A 19798-nucleotide genomic window follows, 5' to 3' on the forward strand; every position below is an offset into this window, starting at 1 on the left:
AAAATCCTTCGACTTTGAATATCGAAGTTGAAGGATTTACCGCTATTCCTAGGATCGAACGATCGAAGGAATAATCGTTCGAACGATTTTAATCCATCGATCGAAGGATATTCCTTCGATCAGAAAATTTTTAGGAAGCCTATGGGAACCTTCCACATAGGCTAACATTGGCCTCGGTAGGTTTTAGGTGGCGAACTAGGGGGTCGAAGAGACAGTACTTCGACTATCGAATAGTCGAACGATTTTTAGTTCGAAACGTTCAATTCGAAGGTTGTGGTCGAAGTAGCCCATTCGATGGTCGAAGTAGCCCATTCGATGGTCGAAGTAGCCAAAAGCATTCTAAATTCGAACTATTTTTCCTCTATTCCTTCACTCGAGCTAAGTAAATGGGCCCCCAGGAATTTCCTTAGATAAGGATGCTGGGGTTTCTTTAAATACTGTTGGTGTTGCATCAATCTTAAGTACTCTTTTGGTGCCTTGATAAGTATAACTTTCAGTTAGGAGATGTTCAGAACATATCCTATAGGAATCGGTCTTCTTACAATGTAAATTTTTTTCTGCCATCTTGTCAACATCTCCAAAATCTTGAGGAATATTAAGAAGCCATTGTTTTATCACATTGACCTTTGCAGGGAATACGTGTAAAACAACATTCGGGAATTTTTCTTTCCTTGCCTATAACAATACATGCAGGCATTTTGAAAACTGAGGAGAAAGGGTCAAATTGAAAATATTTAGAAGATTTCATATATGATGGTTCCGATGCCACACTTAATTAACTACAGGTTGTGATTCCAATTCATTCAAAAGTGTGGTGTCATGAATGACACAAACTGAGTGGCAAAAGACAGACCTCCATGTTAAAAACTTCTATGAGGTCTGTAAATGGTACTACACCTCTCTGTGGACTTCAACTGTGGAGCATTATAGGTAATCAGGCTGACAGTGTAATGCTGCAGTTTGGATATTTCAGTGATCCCACATATATAAAATATGTTAACTATAAAGGTGTAACTATGAAGGTGTAAGCCAGAAAAATAGATTTCCTGCCATACAACTACACAAGAATGTTTGAAACAAAAGTACAATCCATATTTACAGGGGCTGTTCACTTTACAACACTTTTTCCAGTTCGGCTGGCTTTAGATAGTTCACCAGAAAAAAAGGTATTTTTTCAATGATTTCTATTTTCTATTTGTGACTTTTTTTTCTGGGAGGGGGGGGGTCACTGACTATGTAACTGGTCAAAATTGATACATTTCTTATCTTTATCCCTGCTGAGCAGAATCCCTGAGTTTCATTAAAGGCAGCTGTGAGAATTGATACAACAGTTGCTAATACTCTACAGATACTTCTGAGTAATGTATCAATTAATGTAGCAAATTGTAACAGTTTAGATTCTGCACCTGAATTACTGAGCGTCCAGACTGAAACGGCAGAGACAGAGACATTAAACATTTAACTTCAATTTTAAAAAAAAAATCTTTATTTCTCATGAACAATGCTGAAAAAAGTTTTTGGAAGATGAACAGCCCATTTATAATGACTAAATAAAAAATAAATACCTAGCCAAACGAGTGAATCTTTGTGTGTATGGTCAGCTTTAGTTAATAATATTTATTATATATATATTTTTAATTTTTATATATATATCATATGATCATAATATCAATAATATCAATATGTGATCATATATTGTATAATCACAGGTGTGGGTAGCAATTACTTATGGCACTTGCAGCTTTTTTTTAGGCTGAACATATAACAATTGCCATGAATATGGCATATGAGCTCTATTATCACTTTAGAGCCCCTCCATCCCAATTTTGAATCAACAATAATTTGTATATGCTACAGCCACAGCAACTGTTTCTTGGCATTTTATTCGGTGACGATTGCCGATTCTCCCCAACCCGAGAACTTGTTGCCCTGCTGCTCCTCTTCGTTTCTTCAGGCAGGGCGGATTTTGGTGACAAAATCTGCCTAATATGCCTGCACCTGAGCCAAGACAATGCTTCTGGGTGCAGGGAGAGCAGGAGTAGATTCAGGCCGAGATCCGCAATAGTCTGGCCCTAGTCTGAGTTATTCAGAAATGCCCTCAACATACAACAAAGGCTAATTTACCCTATAAAATGCTGCAAAACTCAATTCACTTACAATAGTGTTCAAAACTTTGGAATACCCAGAAATATATTTTTTAGAGATATTTTATTCCCCAAGATAGCATTACAGAAGTCATATTCCATACCTTTTATAGTCATACATTTTTCTTTATTTCACATAACTTTTCTATTTCTTAAAGAATCCTTCATTTGCAACAATTCCAACTGTGCAGACCTTTGCCATTGTAGCTGTAAGACTGGTAATATATCCAGGGGAAATTGCAATCCATGCCTTTTGACAAGTACACATTTACAGTAGAAGACAATAAAGCTTCATATTAATGTTCTCATTGATGAAGACTCCAGATCATTGTTTCTCACTTAGAGATCTACTGAAGTACGAGTGGCCACCGAGTCCAGCCCCATTTTCTAAGCTAAGACAAGGGATATGGTGTGTGGGGGCAATGAAGGTAAAAAGAAACGTGTGCTTGACAATAGTTATATTCCAAGTGAGTCTTTTATGAAAAAGTTGGATTATTTTATTACTTTTATGAAATTGCTCATATAATTGTGCTCCACATTTTGAATAAAAGACAAACACAAACGGATATAAAATATAGTTACATGAGTTTGTATATAATATATAATATCCTTTTCCATATATACAGGTATGAGACCGGTTATCCAGAATGCTCGCGACATGGAGCTTTCCGGATAACTGATCTTTCCATAAATTGGATCTTCATGCCTTAAGTCTACTAGAAAACCATGTAAACATTAAATAAACCCAATAGGCTGGTTCTGCTTCAGATAAGGATTCATTATATCTTAGTTTGGATCATGTACATGGTACTGCTTGGATAAAATGAAGTCTATGGGTGATGGCCTTTCCATAATTCAGAGCTTTCTGGATAATGTGTTTCCAGATAACGGATCCCATACCTGCATTATGTTTTCATATCATTGAGAAGCTGAAGTTATATGTGAAATCAAAAATAGTAAATAGTACAAAATACATATGTATTCAGATAGTATTCAATAAATACATTATAATCTCTGCTAGGCTCCCATAACTCACATGTACAGGAAAGGCAACTTTATCCTAATCTAATACTTCTCTGCCTGTAAATGAAACCTTAGGGGTACTAAAAGTTTATGCCATGCCACACACATAATTAGTGATGCAAAACTCATTGCTGGGTTTTCAGGACTCCCTTTGGCCATCCCTCCAGTGCTTGCTTACGGTAGTTCACCATTAATTCAGTTCATGATGCCAATATCGTCCCCCCCAGGAATATGTACATTGTGCTTGTAGACCGTTTTTAGGAAGCATCATGTAAATATAAAACTATGGACCAACGGACATGAACAGCTCTCAACTTCTTTCACCTTCTTCCAAGTTCCTTGACACTGAGGATTTCCCACTGCCTTCCAATGAAGAAGTCTGTTTATACGGACAAGAGGCAAAACAGAATGAGAAATAGACACAAGGCAAATAACACAAGCAGTAAAATGTTGGCATCACTGAATCAAGGACTAGGACAATAGACGAGAATCAAAAAAAAACATTTGAAGGTATCTGCATTGGATGTAGGGCAATAGAAGCGACTCTATAGGATGACTGATCTTACAAAAATCCTGGAAGTGATTCAGTGACCGGTCTCATTATTGACCAAAATAATAGACACTTGGAAAAAGGGCCTGTCTGCCGAAACTTGTTGTGTGGAAGCACAATAAAAGCTTAATTGCAGTTATCCTGCTGTTGTGAGTGCTTCCCAAACTTACAATATATTGTTACTACAAGGGCTGTAACTGTGAGTCTGACCAAGGCTGTATTTAGGTCCAATGCTGCCCTTGGCACCGGACCTAAACACGCCCTTACGTTGCGCGTGACATCACATGCCGTGGAAGTGACATCACTTCTGCGTGAATCCTCGGCCCCCCTACCCCTCACCCCCCCAGCTCCGTCACTGGATTTCCTATGGAAATCCATGGCGGAGGGTGGGTGAATTTAAAAAAAAAAAACCAAAAGGTGGAAAAAATAGGCACCCGAGGGCCGTCCCCAAAACCGTGCCACCCTAGGATGCCTTAATATGAATACGCCCCTGAGTCTGACCATTCAATTTATACAAAATATATTCTCTGTTCAAAGCGAGAATCATTGACACCTCTGCCAAGTCTATGGTCGCCACAGTCCTTCCACTCTCCGTTCATTTCTATGGGATTGTTAAAAATGTATTTATCAATGGGTGGAAGTGAAAGTTTATCCTTTGATAAATACACGTTTCAAAATCCCATAGAAATGAATGGAAAGTGGTGGAATTTCACTCTAGAGGAATGTGGGGATCTCTAACTTCACTCTTTGATAAATATACGCCTATATTATTCCTCCAGGAATTCAGTATTGAGCTCTATATGCTGCAGGTATCCTTGGGACTGGATGTATTTTCCTCTAATGTGCAATCTGAGCTGAAATATGTCCTTATTAAAGAAAACATTTTCAAAAACAATTTACATGTCTGTTACCCACATTCTCCCCTGAACCACATTAAAGGAACCTGTGATTGTTTAGCCACTCCCTGATTATTTTATTTTGTCTTTATGCAGCAAGCTAGAGCCTAACTCACTCTGCCGCCATACAAGTCACCCAGCCCCCTGGGAATATTCAGCGCTAACTCAGTGATAAGGTGATTTATATCACAAGCCCCATTTCAGATATATATTATAAACAATGTTGCTGCTCAAAAAAATTACAATTTATTCCCCGCTACCCTAAGAGAACAATGGTTTCACAGAAATGGAGGAAGAAAAGAAATGAATCAGTATTGCGGCACTACAGGCTATATTACGATGTATGTTTATTTGGCAAAAGCAGGCACCAACTATTCTACTCTAAGGGGGTTATTTATCAAAAACCGCATTTATCTAATTTTTTTCTGAAATATACTCTTATTTATCAATATATTTTACCAAAAATTTCCAATGCAGAAAAAAACTTTGAATTGTACAAATCTTCGGATTATTGTAAAACCCCAGAACCAAGCAAATCAGGATATCTTTGGGACTTCTCCTATTGACTGATGGACCACCTTGGCATGTCTGAGATGCTGGATTTTTGGATTCAGACTTTTTCCATCCTTGGGTATAATACATCACACACAAAAAAAATTCACTAAAAGTTTGGATTTTATGGTATATATTTTATAGTATATTTATTCAGACTTCAATAAATAACCACAGCCCATTAGCAGTAAAGATCTGTGTCTCCAAATGTCCCAGTAGCTCCCCATCTTCTCATGTAAATGTTTTTATTGAGTTTTAAAACCAAAACAAGTAGGAATTTAACAAAAATGCAAAGTTGTAAAATGAGGCATCTCCAAACTGGTTATGGAGACTCGAGATATAGAACAGGAATACAATAATGATAACAATTGGAGTGCCCCATCTTCTTTTCTACTGATTCACTGCACATGCTCTGTGCTGCTGTCACTTACTGAGCTTAGGGACCTCACAATATAATGAATATATATAATAAAAAATTCACAATACAAGGCTAATTAGTAAATAATTCAGATTGTTGGTACATGGCAGCTCAGACACCAGCACAATTAGCATCAGTATTTAATAATCAGCCCCATAGCATCAGTTTATATAACAGGCCATCCTCATTCTCTGTTCAACTGATCAAAGCCCACTGAGCATGTGCGTGTCACAGACACTCCTAATAAAACAGAAGATGGGGAAACTCCTGTGACAACTTTGAAGGCCTGGATCATTACTACTTTAGAGTACTGAACCTTTCAGCTGCTTCAATGAGTTCATTAAATAAAATATGGCAATTATGGCCATATTCATCTGTAGGGTTTAGATCTCCTTTAAAATAAATTGACAGACAATATCTGCACCTGGTGAGTTACAGTCACTCCACTCAAGATCAAGTCTTCAGTAAGTTCTGCAGTGTATGTAGCGCTCTCAATGGCCTGCTCAACCAAGACACTTGTTTGGTGGCATCACTAAATGAGGATATCTTAAGGTGTAGGACAAGCTGAAAGTCCATAACAAGGCCATCACTTGGTCCATGCACTGTGAGCTGCCTCAGAAAACAGGTTCCCTTAAAGGAGAAGAACAGCAGTGCTGGTGGAACGTAGAAGATACTTAAAGGGAAACTCCAGCTTCCAAACCAAAATGTTATAAAGAGGCCCACATAACACAGAAACCCCTAATATATCCATCACAGTTACATGTTTCTTCGAAAAGTATGAATAAATGTGATTTCCTATGCTGAAATTCAGCTGTTTTACAGTTCTTCTCTTTCTGCATCATTTGAAATCCTGGCAGGGAAGGAGGGACTAAACACTGATGATACAAATTGTAACAACTTCTCCACAGCTTACAGACAACGTGCAGGAACTACATAACCCACAATGCATTGCACTGTGATGTTCCATTCCTTATTGAAATCACGTGGGCAGGGAATTGTGGGGTTTGGTGGATGCAGGCTGAGGACAGATGGCTGTTGATACAAAGTAACAGTAGTCAGCCAGCTCAGCAAAGTAGTCAGACAGATCAGCAGGAGAGCAGGGGGCTAGGCTTAGGGAACTGTCAGAAACCATTAAAAAACATGAAAAGTCTGCTTTTTTTTTTTATTGATGTATATTGCAAAGTTGCTTGAAATTATGTTTACTTTTCAAAAAGCTTATGTTTTTGTGGAGTTCCCCTTTAAATCTGCTCTGGGCTCCTAAGTGGATGTCATCACCTTCAAATATAGAATAAGCAAATTGCCTGCTCACCGATTAGCTTTCCGGCCGTCTCCATAGCAACGATGGTTCCTGTTATTCATAGCTGGATGCTGACATGCCACACATACAGTGTATCCTTCCCGCAAGTACTGCATCCAGCGTGCATGCGGGCGACTTTCTATCAGGCAAAACTGAGACAAAGATTTCACCTGAAACTCCACGCAGTAACTGCAGCAAACAATGCAACAATGTCAGATATGACTTCACATACCAGTACCAGCTATTATACCGTTTGTCTGCAAATCTGCAAATTCATTTTAACAACAACAATGACATGACATGAAGGGTTGAGCTATGGTAAGATTTTATTTCCCCAAGTGTTTTTTTAATGCACTATTACTAGTTCTATTTGTGATGGTCATCAACCAAACAGAGGCATGGTTCAGTATGGATTGTTATGGGCAAACTGGGATGTCTAAGGATGTTGCCCAGAGCCGGGACAAATGGGAACTGCTAAATACAACAGTCTATGGGGGACAACAAATGCTTAAAGGAACAAGGAAAGTGAAAAACACTGGGGGTTCAGGCACTAGTGATGAGCGAATTTATTCGCCAGCTATGGATTTTTATGAATATTTCACGAAACTGCAGCGAAAATCCACCCACGGGAAAAATTCCAGCGAAAAACTGCCCATAAGAAAAAACGCCAATTGACTTTAATGCATTTGGAGAAAAAAAATCACCATAAGAAAAAACGAGCATTGACTTTAATGTATTTGGAGCGAGAAAATTTGTTGCATGTAAAAACGCCCTTTGACTTCAATGCATTTTGCAAAAGTTCGCCATTTTGCAAATTATTCTGCAGTTTCGCACACAATTTAGTACACTGTCCATGTGTGTGGTCCCAGGCAGTCAAAAGGGGCTTTGGGAATCAGGCGAAGATGGTGTTGTGGCACTGTTTGGTATATACCCTGAGCCACAAAGAAAACCCGCTATTGATTTTTACTCTCTTAAAGGAGAAGGACCCCCTGAGTGCAAACCCCTCCCCTGTGTTGCCCCCCTCCCTCCTCCCCCCTGGCCTACCTGTCCCCCTGGGCAAATGCCCCTAACTTGTTACTCTCCCCTCTGCGCAGGTCCTGTCCACGGAATTCACAGGCGCCATCTTCTCCCACGCGGTCTTCTTCCTGCTTTGACTGGCGTCTTCTTCAGAAAACTTTGTGACATTTGGTGCATGCGCAGTAGATCCGTACCTGTAAATGTTCCTACTGCGCATGCGCCAGAAGACGCCGGTCAAAGCAGGAAGAAGACGCGCGTGGGAGAAGATGGCGTCTGTGAACTCCGTGGACAGGACCTGCGCAGAGGGGTGAGTAACAAGTTAGGGGCATTTGCCCAGGGGGACAGGTAGGCCAGGGGGAGGAAGGAGGGGGGCAACACAGGGGAGGGGGAGGGGTTTTGCGCCCAGGGGGTTTCCTTCTCCTTTAAAGGGGTGACTCAAATGTAAGTTAACTTTTAGTATGTTATAGAATGGCTCATTTTAAGAAACTTTTCAATTTGCCTTAATTTTTTCTTTTTATAAGTATATTTTTGTATATATCTTTTTATTTATGTTTCCATTTTTCCAATACTGTAAAATACAATCTTTCTGTATTTCTATCAATATTACACATGAAAATTTTACATAAAGAAAAAACAAAAGAAAGAAAAAAATATATATATAACTGTTATACTTACATTTATTCGTGCTTTGAAATATAATAAACTTACAAATTTAAACCCAACTTGTTGCCCTTTTCTTTTACCTGCTATTTAGTTCTTTCAATCTGTTTATATAACGCTGACCTGCTAAGAAACCAGTTTTAGCTAATATTATGTAATTGGGTACTTTGAGAAACTCTCTTTTGCTTTGACTCATTGACCTATTTTATACAATTTTCCACCGATCAGAGCTCCTCTCTTATTAGTGCCATATTTTGCAAAGATCATTTCACTCTTAACGGTATTTGGTCTTATGCTGAAAGGGATGTTAGGCTTAAGCTGGCCATAGACGCAAAGATCTGATCGTATGAATCGAGGATTCATACGATTTTCGGACAGTGCGTGGAGTCCCAACATCGTTCGGCGGAGATTGGTCGGACATAACTTTCGTACGATTGTTGTTAGGGGCAGAACATCGGCTGATCTGTTCTTTTGTACTTTATTTGATCGGAGTGGCAGGTCCGGAGATGGGAAAGTCCGATCATACGTTGATTTGTACGATCGGATCTTTGCGTCTGTGGCCAGCTTTTATCCCAAACTGGTGGCCCGAGATGCCAATGGTTGCCATATTTGTAGAAATTTATTATGAGTCCCTTATAGGAAGGAAGTTAATTTTTCATTTATCATAATTGCTGTTACATGGGATTTTAATTTCGGAATTGAAAAATATGTGGTTTTCCAAGATCTAGCAATCTGCTGTTTAGCTGCTGTGAATATAAACGGGATTCGTTTTCTGGAATTACAGTTGATATTAGGTATCAAGTGGTCAAATAGAGCTATCCAGGGGTCCTTCCGAATATGGATCTGGGTGATAGAATCGATTATTCCAAAAATTCACGATTAGAATTATTTTTTAATGATTTTTTTGACACTTTCCAGTAGGGATGCATCGAATCCACTATTTTGGATTCGGCTGAACCCCCAAATCCTTCGTGAAAGATTCGGCCGAATACCGAATCCGAATCCTAAATTAGGGGTGGGAAGGGGAAAACATTTTTTACTTCCTTGTTTTGTAACAAAAAGTAACGTGATTTCCCTCCCCGCCCCTAATTTGCATATGCAAATTAGGATTCAGTTCAGCTGGGCAGAAGGATTCGGCCGAATCCCAAACCGAATCCTGGATTCGGTGCATCCCTACTTTCCAACATTCAACTGAGGGTCACTTTCAAATGCTCTCTGTAAGGCTACAAATGTATTGTCATCCCTACTTTTTATTACTCGTCTTTCTATTCAGACCCTCCTATTTGTATTCCAGTCTCTTATTCAAACCAGTGCAAGGTTGCTAGGGTCATTTGGACACTAGCAACCAGATTGTGGAAATTGCAAACTGGAGAGCTGCTGAATAAAAAGCTAAATAACTCAAAAAACCACAAGCAATACAAAATTAAAACCAATTGCAAATTGAATATCACTCTCTACATCATACTTAAAGTAAATTCAAAGGTGAACAACCCCTTTACGTATATTACAAACTTGCCTGAAATAAAGGTAAGAAACAAACATCAAACATGTAATATTCTATTTAAGCTAATTACATACGTTGGCAATATTATGCTGTGTTCTAGAATAACTTAATAAGCAAAATAATAAGGATTTAGAAAACATCGGAAGTGTATCTCAGGCCACCCATTAAACAGCGGATTCTATCTTAGGATTTGATTGTAATATGTATAAAATATAATACCCTGGATCTTCCTTTTGGCTGGCCCAGTTCGGAGACAAGGCCCTTCTTCGTCTCGATTTGTTGTATTCAAAGGTGGTGATGAAAGCAGTCACTGAAAAAAGGGGGAAATCTGTTTATTATTTACAGCAGAAAATTTCAGTTCTGTTAACAATCACCTTACTGCTGTCTTCCAACCTGTAGGTGGAACTCGCTCAGCGAAAAATATGATATAACCAGTACGGCTCCTGTACTATTCTTAGGGACAAAGAAAACTATAAGAGTAATTCTAATTTAGTTACCAGACACAAGAGGGAAAACAGGTATGGAATCCGTTATCTGGAAACCCATTATCCAGAAAGCTTTGAATTCAGGAAATGCTTTCTCCCATAGACTCCATTTTTATACAAATAATCAAAATTTTTAAAAATGATTTTATTTATCTCTGTAATAATAACACAGTACATTGTGCATGATTCGAATAAGGATATAATTAATCCTTATTGGAAGCGAAACCAGCCTATTGGATTTATTTAATGTTTACATGATTTTCTAGTAGACTTAAGATATGAAGATCCAAATTACAGAAAGATCCATTATCCGGAAAAACCCAGGTCCCGAGCATTCTGAATAACAGGTCCCATACCTGTATAAGGGATGGGGATGGTATTTGAGGCTCAGGTTTGGGTAATTTTATCCATTCTTTGTAGAACTGGGTCGTGACCGCTTTAAAACATCTATACATTCCTTACCATGTCATGAATAATATTCACATCAGAATCAGATCACCAATTGAATCCTGGTTAACTAGTCTCATATTCTGCTGATTCTAAGTCACCAGTCAAGTTATTCAGTCAGTTTCTCCACCCCATCACATACTGACGCCAATATATATCTATCACAACATTGCCTTTGAATGATATTTATAATTTTGTCATAAATGACCTATTGGTAACTTTTAATGTAGATTAATATTTTCAAAATAAAATTTTTAGTGTCAGCATTACTTTAACCCTTGATTTTGAAGCGGACACTCATATAGATACATTAGCCCGACCAAAATTGTAATCTAATGATGAATTTCACTGTGTCTGCTACACTGAGTGCTGTTAAATCACAGAACCTCATTTTAGAGATGAATACAGAGATAGATAATAGATGCAGAGAAGTAATACCAAAAGTACAGTACCATGGGACTGTGCACATTCTGTGCCCTGGGACGTAAGGTACTCAAGACATCCAGCCTTTTCTTCCAGCGATGGACAGGGATCTCCCCCATTTTCTGGCTCCTGTACCACTTGTCGTCTACGTACCCGTATTGCTGGTGTACAGGGATCCGCGCAGCCACTCCAGTGACTCCATTCACCCACAACACAGGCACGAGCTATTAAATAAGCATATTATTGTAAATCTCATTTATCTAAGTCTTTCCCCACTTGGGAATAATTTGTCTTATTATCTTTTCTTAAACATTGTCTTTCCACACACATGTATTCCTTAGACTGCCTATTCACATAATACATCATCTAAGTGACATGGTTATGGGGAACTATATCAGCTCTTTTCTATGTGCCATCACTTTATGTTACTCAACTTTCGGTGAAATGAGTTTAGAGAGAAATCTTCAGGCTGAAATTCCAGCTTCCCAAAGCCTCATCTCATCCACTGCCAAGATTCTTTTCTTTGTTGTTTTCCTGCACTGTCAGACCAAACAGTGGGCACCGGCATTCGTTTGTACCATTGTCAGAGATGTAGGAAGTACAATCATAGAACCTCTTGCTTATAACCCTGTCTGTACAGTATAATCCTTGTGTATTCTTAAGATTTAGGAGCAATTATAATCATTGTATTGTAAAACAGAAATATATTAGAAGGCATTTCAGAAACCCTGGCTTGTCTGTGAACACCTGGAGTGTGCCCCACACCATTATATGTACAGTGACACCTCAATATTACATTCCCGCATGGTAGGTTTTCCCACATTTTACACATCCCACCAATTCTAATTCATTTCAAGAAATAACTGTAATAATGACCCGCCCTTGCATCTAATCTCCAACTTGGGCCCCTATGATGGTGCTCTGCATCTGAGGGTCTGGGGTAATGTTTCTTTATTTCCCCAGATAATTCCTTGGTGGTACAAGAGATCATGGGATAATAACTATATTGTTAATGTTTGGCACAGGGGAATTCATGGAAAAGATATTGTGAATGCATGGTGCAAGGGATCCCTGGGAAAGTTAAGAAACATGGCAACGCGGGGCTGGAATTGGAAGTACCCTAGGCTGTACAGAACAGAAGTGCCAACCCAGGGTGCCAGGTTAAGCATTTTTTTCTTCTTCCTCTGCCTCAAATTCTAGATTATTCTGAGCAAATGTCAGACCTTGACCAGCATGTACCTTAAAGGGCATATAAAGTCTAAAATAGGATAAGGCTAGAAATGCTGTATTTTGTATACTAAATATAAACATGAACTTACTGCACCACAAGCCTAATGAAACAAATAATTTATGCTTTCAAAGTTGGCTACAGGGGGTCACCATCTTGTAACTTTGTTAAACATCTTTGCAAGACTAAGACTGTGCACATGCTCAGTGTGGTCTGGGCTGCTTAGGGATCATCATAAACAAAGCTGCTTGAGTTCTGCATGGCTGGGAAGTAAGGCGGGGGCTCCCTCTGCTGTTCATAAGTATGATTGTTTCCCTGCTCAGCAGTTAGGGACCATCTGACAATTCCTATCCACAGCAGTAAATGAAGGGAGAATTTCACTGCATACAGTCAGGTTTCTTACTAAAACGGTACACATTTTTTAATCAAAGTATATTGGAGATAGGTTTCTTTTTCATTAAAGAAAGTAAAAATGGGATTTTATTTTTTTTTGCCTTTACATGCCCTTTAACTACTATATAAGGCTGGGCATACACATACAGATCTATAACTTGTGCTGGGAAAAATCAGACTGATTCAGTTGTTTTGCATCTGAGCCCAGGATCAGATAATAACTCAAGGCTACGTGCACCCATTAATATGTTCAATAAAGAATGCTGCTCAGGACTCATCTCTCTTAAATTCTGCAATACTGTCCAGGCACCTTGGGCGTGGAGTCCGCAATGGCTTACTAAATAAAAGTACCATTTCTTTTATCAAAGTGCCCTTCGTGTCTTTTTACTATGAGCACCCATAATGGACCTACACCATTTCAAAACCTGCCGACATATATATGGATGTTTTTTCTCTAGGTATAAGGCAGGCTGGCCATTGAGAAGGCCCCATACACAGACTAATAAATTGCTGAATTGATCAGAAGGGGCTTATAGGGGCTTATATCAGCCCAGGTATGCTCAGCCGAACACAAGAGGAAACCTTCAATTCCCTGAGGTCCAGATAGACATATGGAAATGGTTCTCTATTCTGCTTTTTTAACTGGCCAGCATATATGTAGCCAATAGCTGATAGTGGGGCTGTGACCTTCTGCCATTATGCAAATATTTCTACAGTTTCTATTTCTACCTCTATAAAATACCTACAGTTCCATTTCTGGCAGGAGCAAAGATGAGAAACTTGTTTCAAGTGGCACTACACCAAAACCCATGTCCCACTGAGACTCCTTCAGTTACATTGAGAAAGAAAAACAGCAGCCTGCCAGAAAGTATTTCTCTCCTAAAGTGCAGGCACAAGTCACATGACCAGGGGCAGCTGGGAAATTGACAAAATGTCTAGCCCCATGTCAGATTTCAAAATTGAATATAAAAAAATCTGTTTGCTCTTTTGAGAAATAGATTTCAGTGCAGAAGTCTGCTGGAGTAGTACTATTAACTGGTGCGTTTTGAAAAAAACATGTTTTCCGATGACAGTATCCCTTTAAGGGCCATGGTATACGGGCGTGCACATGGAGCACTGACGGACAGTCCTGGGCACCAAAGTGCTCACTTGTGTGTTTGGCACCACAATACACCTGTCACTTTGAATAAGAGATTCGGATCTATGGACATTGTTGAGTAACTAAGGGGTTAACCACTGGTGATGCCATGTCTTGTATTCAATTTCCTGTGCTACTATGTATTAACTATACTATGTATAAACCCATGTGTGTTAATGTTTGTAATTGCTAATTGTGAGTGATGTGTCATTTTTTTGTTTTTCAACTATATACTATATACTGTGTATACATGTGTGTACCCAAGGGCTTGTGTCTAGGGTAGCAACTTCAAGGGGACAACCCTCAGGTGCCTATATAATTACACATTTTTATTTTATTTTTAAATAAAAAAATCCCTCCAGCCAGGGAATACCTGCATATATTTGACAGCAGAGCTGGAGGGATCAGCCGGTGTCTAGGTTGGCACCCCCAAGTCGCATCACATACACACGGCTGTGCATGATGTCACTTCTGCTATGAGTGATGTCACATCACCAGGAATTACCAGATGACTGTCACTGCTCTGTGCGCCTTCGATACAGCAGTTTTCGTGCATTACTATCAGGAACAACGAAGGGCAGGCAGGGGCATTACTGTGTATTTGCCTGAAGGAAACAACTGACAAAACGTCACATGTGACATAGCCCTTAGAACTGAATTAACATTTCTGTTTGTGGTTGAAAAAATGTTAATTCAGTTCTAATAACAATCCCTCTCCTCCTGCCACTGTCAGTGGCCTCCACCAGGGTGTCAAATAGGCAGCAATGGATCTACAGCCACTGGCAACAGCAACTCCACAAAATCAACTCGACATACCCTCGGAGATTAACCATTTCCTATACCTTATCCCCTATTACTATCTATTATGGCAGTGTACGGCATTTGTCTATATGTAGCACTGTACAACACTAAAGAACATTAGCTGTAACAGGAAAGGCACGTGTAAGGCAACTTTCTTAAAGTTAAATAACAAATTCCTATATACTTAGTTAAACGCGTTTAAAAGCAAATACCAGAAATCAATTGGCACTTAGCTGTCAACTGTTAACTTTATCACAAAGTAGAAAGCACAGAACATAACTGTACGCTGTACCCTTAAAGCAGGGGTCCCCAACCTTTTTTTTACCTGTGAGCCACAAACAAAAGTTGGGGAGCAACACCAACATGGAAAAGTCCCATGGGTGCCAAATTTGGGCTCTGATTGGTTATTTGGTAGCCCCTATTTGGACTGGCAGCCTACAGGTAGGGTTGCCACCTGGCCGGTATTTTACCGGCCTGGCCGGTAAAAATGATGGTTGATCCCAATGTTATTAATAGAGAAAAAAGATAAATATATAGGAAGGCCGGTATTTTTTTCCTGAAAAGGTGGCAACCCTACCTACAGGAGGCTTTACTTGGCACTATACTTAGATTTTATTCAATTAAAACTTACTTTCAAGCTTGGGATTCAAAAATAAGCACCTGCTTTGAGGACCCTGAGAGCAACACCCAAGGAGTTACAGAGCAACATGTTGCTCACAAGCTACTGGTTGGGGATCACTGCCTTAAAGGATCAGTAACATAAAAAAAAAAGTTAAAAAATGTGTTTGTATACTACGAAACAAAACACCACCAACACATATTAAACTTTAAAATCACAAATTTATTTAGAAATAACTTACCGAATCTTCGCTTGCGCTCCTCTTCAAAAAAGGCAACAAGTTGACGATTCATTGTGCGGCGCTCAGTTTCTCCTCCCTGGCTATCTCCTATAAGGAAGGCAGGGAGGAGAAATGGAGTGCCGCACGGTGGATCACCTGATCGCCTTTTCTGAAGAGGAGCGCAAGCCGAGATTCAGTAAGTTATTTCTAAATAAAGACTTTGCGATTTTAACGTTTAATATGTGTTGGTGTTTTTTTTTCCGCAGTATACAAACAAATTTTTTTTTAAATTTTTTTTGATGTTACTGATACTTTAAGATTTGCTTTGAGTGGAGCCAGAGACCCTATCGAAACCATTGACAACCACCCCAGACAATGGTTTCTCCTCCTCCAAACTTTATGGTTGTCATTTTTCAGGCCAACAGTGTTCTCCTGGTATCTGCCAACCCCAAAAGTTTTCTTCAAACTGCCAGAAATGCCAGTTATTACTCCAGAGGACGCATTTCCATTGCTCCAGAGTCCATTGTTGGTGATCTTGACCCCACTCCAGACAGTGCTTTACATTGAAGCTGGCAATGTTAGGTTTGTTTGCCTCTGATTACCAGGACTGGCTATCTATGGATTATGTCAATTGCCATAGGAGCTGCTGTAAGATGCCAGGCAGGTCTGGACTGAGAATTAAAATAGGCCCTGGCATTTCAAGTACACAGAGGCCGAAATAGCCCCCACCAGCCCACTAAATACTGACTTTCTTTGGCACCTTATAGCAGCCCATCTGGCATTTGCCAGAACCCACAGATTGCCAGTCCAGGCCTGATGCCAGGGACTATTTTGACTCCCATTCCAAACCTGCTAATTACCCATAAAAATCCAAAGCTCCCTAAGAATGGTTCTTGTGCTTCCAGGGATATGGAACTAAACAGTGAGGAATAATTCTTCTGGCCAAATAGTGTATAGAAATGGCATGCGTGGCATTCTTACAGCAAGAAAATAATAAAAGCATGATGATGACACGGGTAGGATTGTAGAACACAGGCTTAGTCACTAGAAATCAAGTTTGCACATCATAAACAATACAAATTAGTCACTTCCTTTAATAGTAAAAGCCAAATGTGAGCCTCCCAGTTAAGGAAATTAGAGGAAATAAGGGAATTGTCCTATCACTTCCTCTATGACTATCGATACCTTGTGTATCTGATTATATCTAGAACATGTGTCATTATAATGAATGTACCCTATGTGGCTAAATGGGAATATATGGGTAGTGCTAATAATGATATTATATGGGCAGCAGATACAGTTAGGTCCATTAATCTTCGGACAGAGATAACTTTTATTTCTAATTTTGGTTCTGTACATGACCACAATGGATTTTAAATGAAACAACTCAGATGCAGTTGAACTTTCAGCTTAAATTCAGTGGGTTGAACACAAAGATTGCAAAAAAATGTCAGGAACTAAAGCCTTTTTTTTTTTTTAACACAAACGCTTCATTTTCAGGGGCTCGAAAGTACTTGGACAAATTAAAAAACTAAAGATAAAAATGTTCATTTCTAATACTTGGCTTTAGTTCCTGCCATTTTTATGCAATCTCTGTGTTCAACCCACTGAATTAAAGCTGAAAGTCTGAGTTGTTGTTTCATTTAAAACTCATTGTTTTCATGTACAGAACCAAAACTAGAAAGAAGTTGTCTCTGTCCAAAGATTTCTGGGCCTGTGTATGTCAGGAGCCATAGTATGTGCAGTAGGTACCTGGGCAGGCCTGGGAGTAGTCAGAGCAGCAGTCGCCAGTAAGTCGGCAGGTCTGATCGCAGAAGCAGGTGCCATAGACCCGATCCATCCTCCAGCCCTGGCTGGTACAGTTCATGTCTCTGCCCTGGCAGCACTTTCCAGCTTCCCGGCATCCCCCCTCGGCCGAACATATCAGAGTCGCAAGTCCCAACAGCAGCAGCAGCAGCATCCATACGCTGCGCCTTCTCTCGCTCCTTATTCCCATTCCTGCCGCAAATAAGAATCGCGCGATTGAGCAGCGACAAGCAACTGAACGCTATGGCAGAGAAATGTTACAGCCAAAAAAAAGGATTTTTCCTGCAGCGATTTGTCCGCAGTTTCTATAGGCGCAGGTTGTAGGGCAGCGTTATCTTCCTCTGACTGCGGGAAAGCGCAAAGGAACTGAGAAGCAGCTTCATCCGCGACGGGTCAGTGCTGTGTCCCAGCGATTTAGCGCTTACATGAGACACACTGGGAGCTGTAGTAGGATGGAATGAGCGCCTGTGTGTCACTACTTACTGGGTGCAGCATGAACATTTATACTCCCACCCCCTATAATCTGATAGGATTGGAAACATTTGCCCTAACTCAGCCCTGTCTATTAGCGCTGAGAGAAGAAGGGAAGGACTTTAGCTGCATTTCTGCAAAAGTATTCCTGGGTTGCAGACTTAATAGTTCATCCCAGTGCTCATCCTTAACTGACCATTAGGTTAGTTCACACGAGGAGATTTTGTCGCGTGGCGACTAATCGCCTCTTCTTCTAGGCGACAATCTCCCCGAACTGCCTCCGCGTGACTTCCCATCCGCTATAATGAAAAGTTGCCTGCGCTAAAGCACACGCAACGCTGCATTTTCCAAAGTCGCCCGAAGTTTCCTCATGAGGCAACTTCAGAAAACGCAGCGCAGCGTGTGCTTTAGGGCTGGGACACACTGGGCGATTTGGGGAGATTTAGTCGCCTGGCGACTAATCGCCGCGACTTTTCTCCCCGAATGCCTCCCCTCGCTCTGCGCCTGGCTAAAATGAAAAATTGCCTGCGCTAATCACACGCGGCGATTCGTTTTCCGAAGTCGCCCGAAGTTGCCTCACGAGGATTAGCGCAGGCGATTTTTCATTTTAGCCAGGCGCAGAGCGAGGGGAGGCATTCCGGGAAAGATTGGTCGTGGAAAGACGCGGCGATTAGTCGCCAGGCGACTAAATCTCCCCAAATCGCCCAGTGTGTCCCAGCCCTTAGCGCAGGTGCCTTTTATTATAGCGGATGCAGTTCGGGGAGATTGTCGTCTAGAAGAAGAGGCGGTTAGTCGCCAGGCGATAAAATCTCTCCGAATCTCTATGTGTGTACTAAGCCTTATCGCTAGTGATTAATCTCCTGGTGTGTCACTGCCCTTTAAAGGGCATGTAAAGGGAAAAAAATACAATCCCATTTTTACTTTCTTTAATGAAAAAGAAACCTATCTCCAATATACTTTAATTAAAAAATGTGTGCTGTTTTTATAAGAAACCTGACTGTATGCAGTGAAATTCTCCCTTCTTTTACTGCTGTGGATAGGAATTGTCAGACGGTCCCTAACTGCTGAGCAGGGAAACAATCATACTTATGAACAGCAGGGGGAGCCCCCGCCTTACTTCCCAGCCATGCAGAACTCAGTGAGGGTAATACAAAGAGTATACCCTTTAGTGCTCATGCAGAGAGCACTTCTGCCAGTTGCCTGGCAGGCGCAGGCCAGCCCTGTTCTTAGTGCCTGCAATGGGGGGGGGGGGAGAACAGGAGGGGCAAAGCTGAAGTACCTCCACTTGTGAATATGATGTAGTCGAATGTATGCTGCATAGAGACCTGCTGAAATGTACAGAGGCTGGAGAGCAAAGTTTGCAGGGTCTGATTATGCTCAGGACACTGGGATGAAACCAATAGTGCAGCTGCAGGAGGAGATGGTAAAACGTACACTGCACAGTGTGGGAAGGGGACAATGGGAGTGGACATTGGTGAGGTGGCAAGTAGGGCCCTTCTAGTTGCAGCCCTGATGGGCCTTGGACATCCCAGTTTGATGCCGGCAAAGTGTAAATGACCCGTATAGTTTATCAAGAAGGGACATTGTTTCACTTTGACGGAAAAAAATACCTCCAGATTTTGGCAGTTTGTCAAAGGCTGAAAAGTACATTGTCATTATGCATACAATATACTATGTGGTCCCCCTTGTGAACTAAATGAGCAGAT

The 19798-nt window shown here is 40.4% G+C and overlaps 1 protein-coding gene across 1 annotated transcript; it reads right to left on the bottom strand.

Moving 5' to 3' along the window:
* Positions 1-2189: 2189 nt before the first annotated feature.
* Positions 2190-18113, bottom strand: LOC108695344 (somatomedin-B and thrombospondin type-1 domain-containing protein). Its single transcript, XM_018223800.2, has 5 exons — positions 17568-18113; positions 11446-11640; positions 10281-10371; positions 6893-7069; positions 2190-3546 (listed from the first exon to the last, which is right to left on the bottom strand). The coding sequence occupies exons 1-5, from the start codon at positions 17809-17811 to the stop codon at positions 3435-3437; spliced, it is 819 nt and encodes a 272-aa protein (XP_018079289.1). The 5' UTR covers positions 17812-18113; the 3' UTR covers positions 2190-3434.
* Between the last annotated feature and the right edge of the window lie 1685 nt (positions 18114-19798).

This window comes from Xenopus laevis, chromosome 6S (genome assembly GCF_017654675.1).
Source record: "Xenopus laevis strain J_2021 chromosome 6S, Xenopus_laevis_v10.1, whole genome shotgun sequence".
Classification (NCBI taxonomy): domain Eukaryota; kingdom Metazoa; phylum Chordata; class Amphibia; order Anura; family Pipidae; genus Xenopus; species Xenopus laevis.

Excerpts from the sequence above, each read along its gene's own strand:
- LOC108695344 (XM_018223800.2), bottom strand. The coding sequence starts at position 17,811 with ATGGGAATAAGGAGCGAGAGAAGGCGCAGCGTATGGATGCTGCTGCTG. Across the intron at positions 11,641-17,567 it reads CTACTCCCAGGCCTGCCCAG|CTCGTGCCTGTGTTGTGGGT; the intron begins GTACCTACTGCA and ends CTTATTTAATAG. Across the intron at positions 10,372-11,445 it reads AGAATGTGCACAGTCCCATG|TGACTGCTTTCATCACCACC; the intron begins GTACTGTACTTT and ends CCCTTTTTTCAG.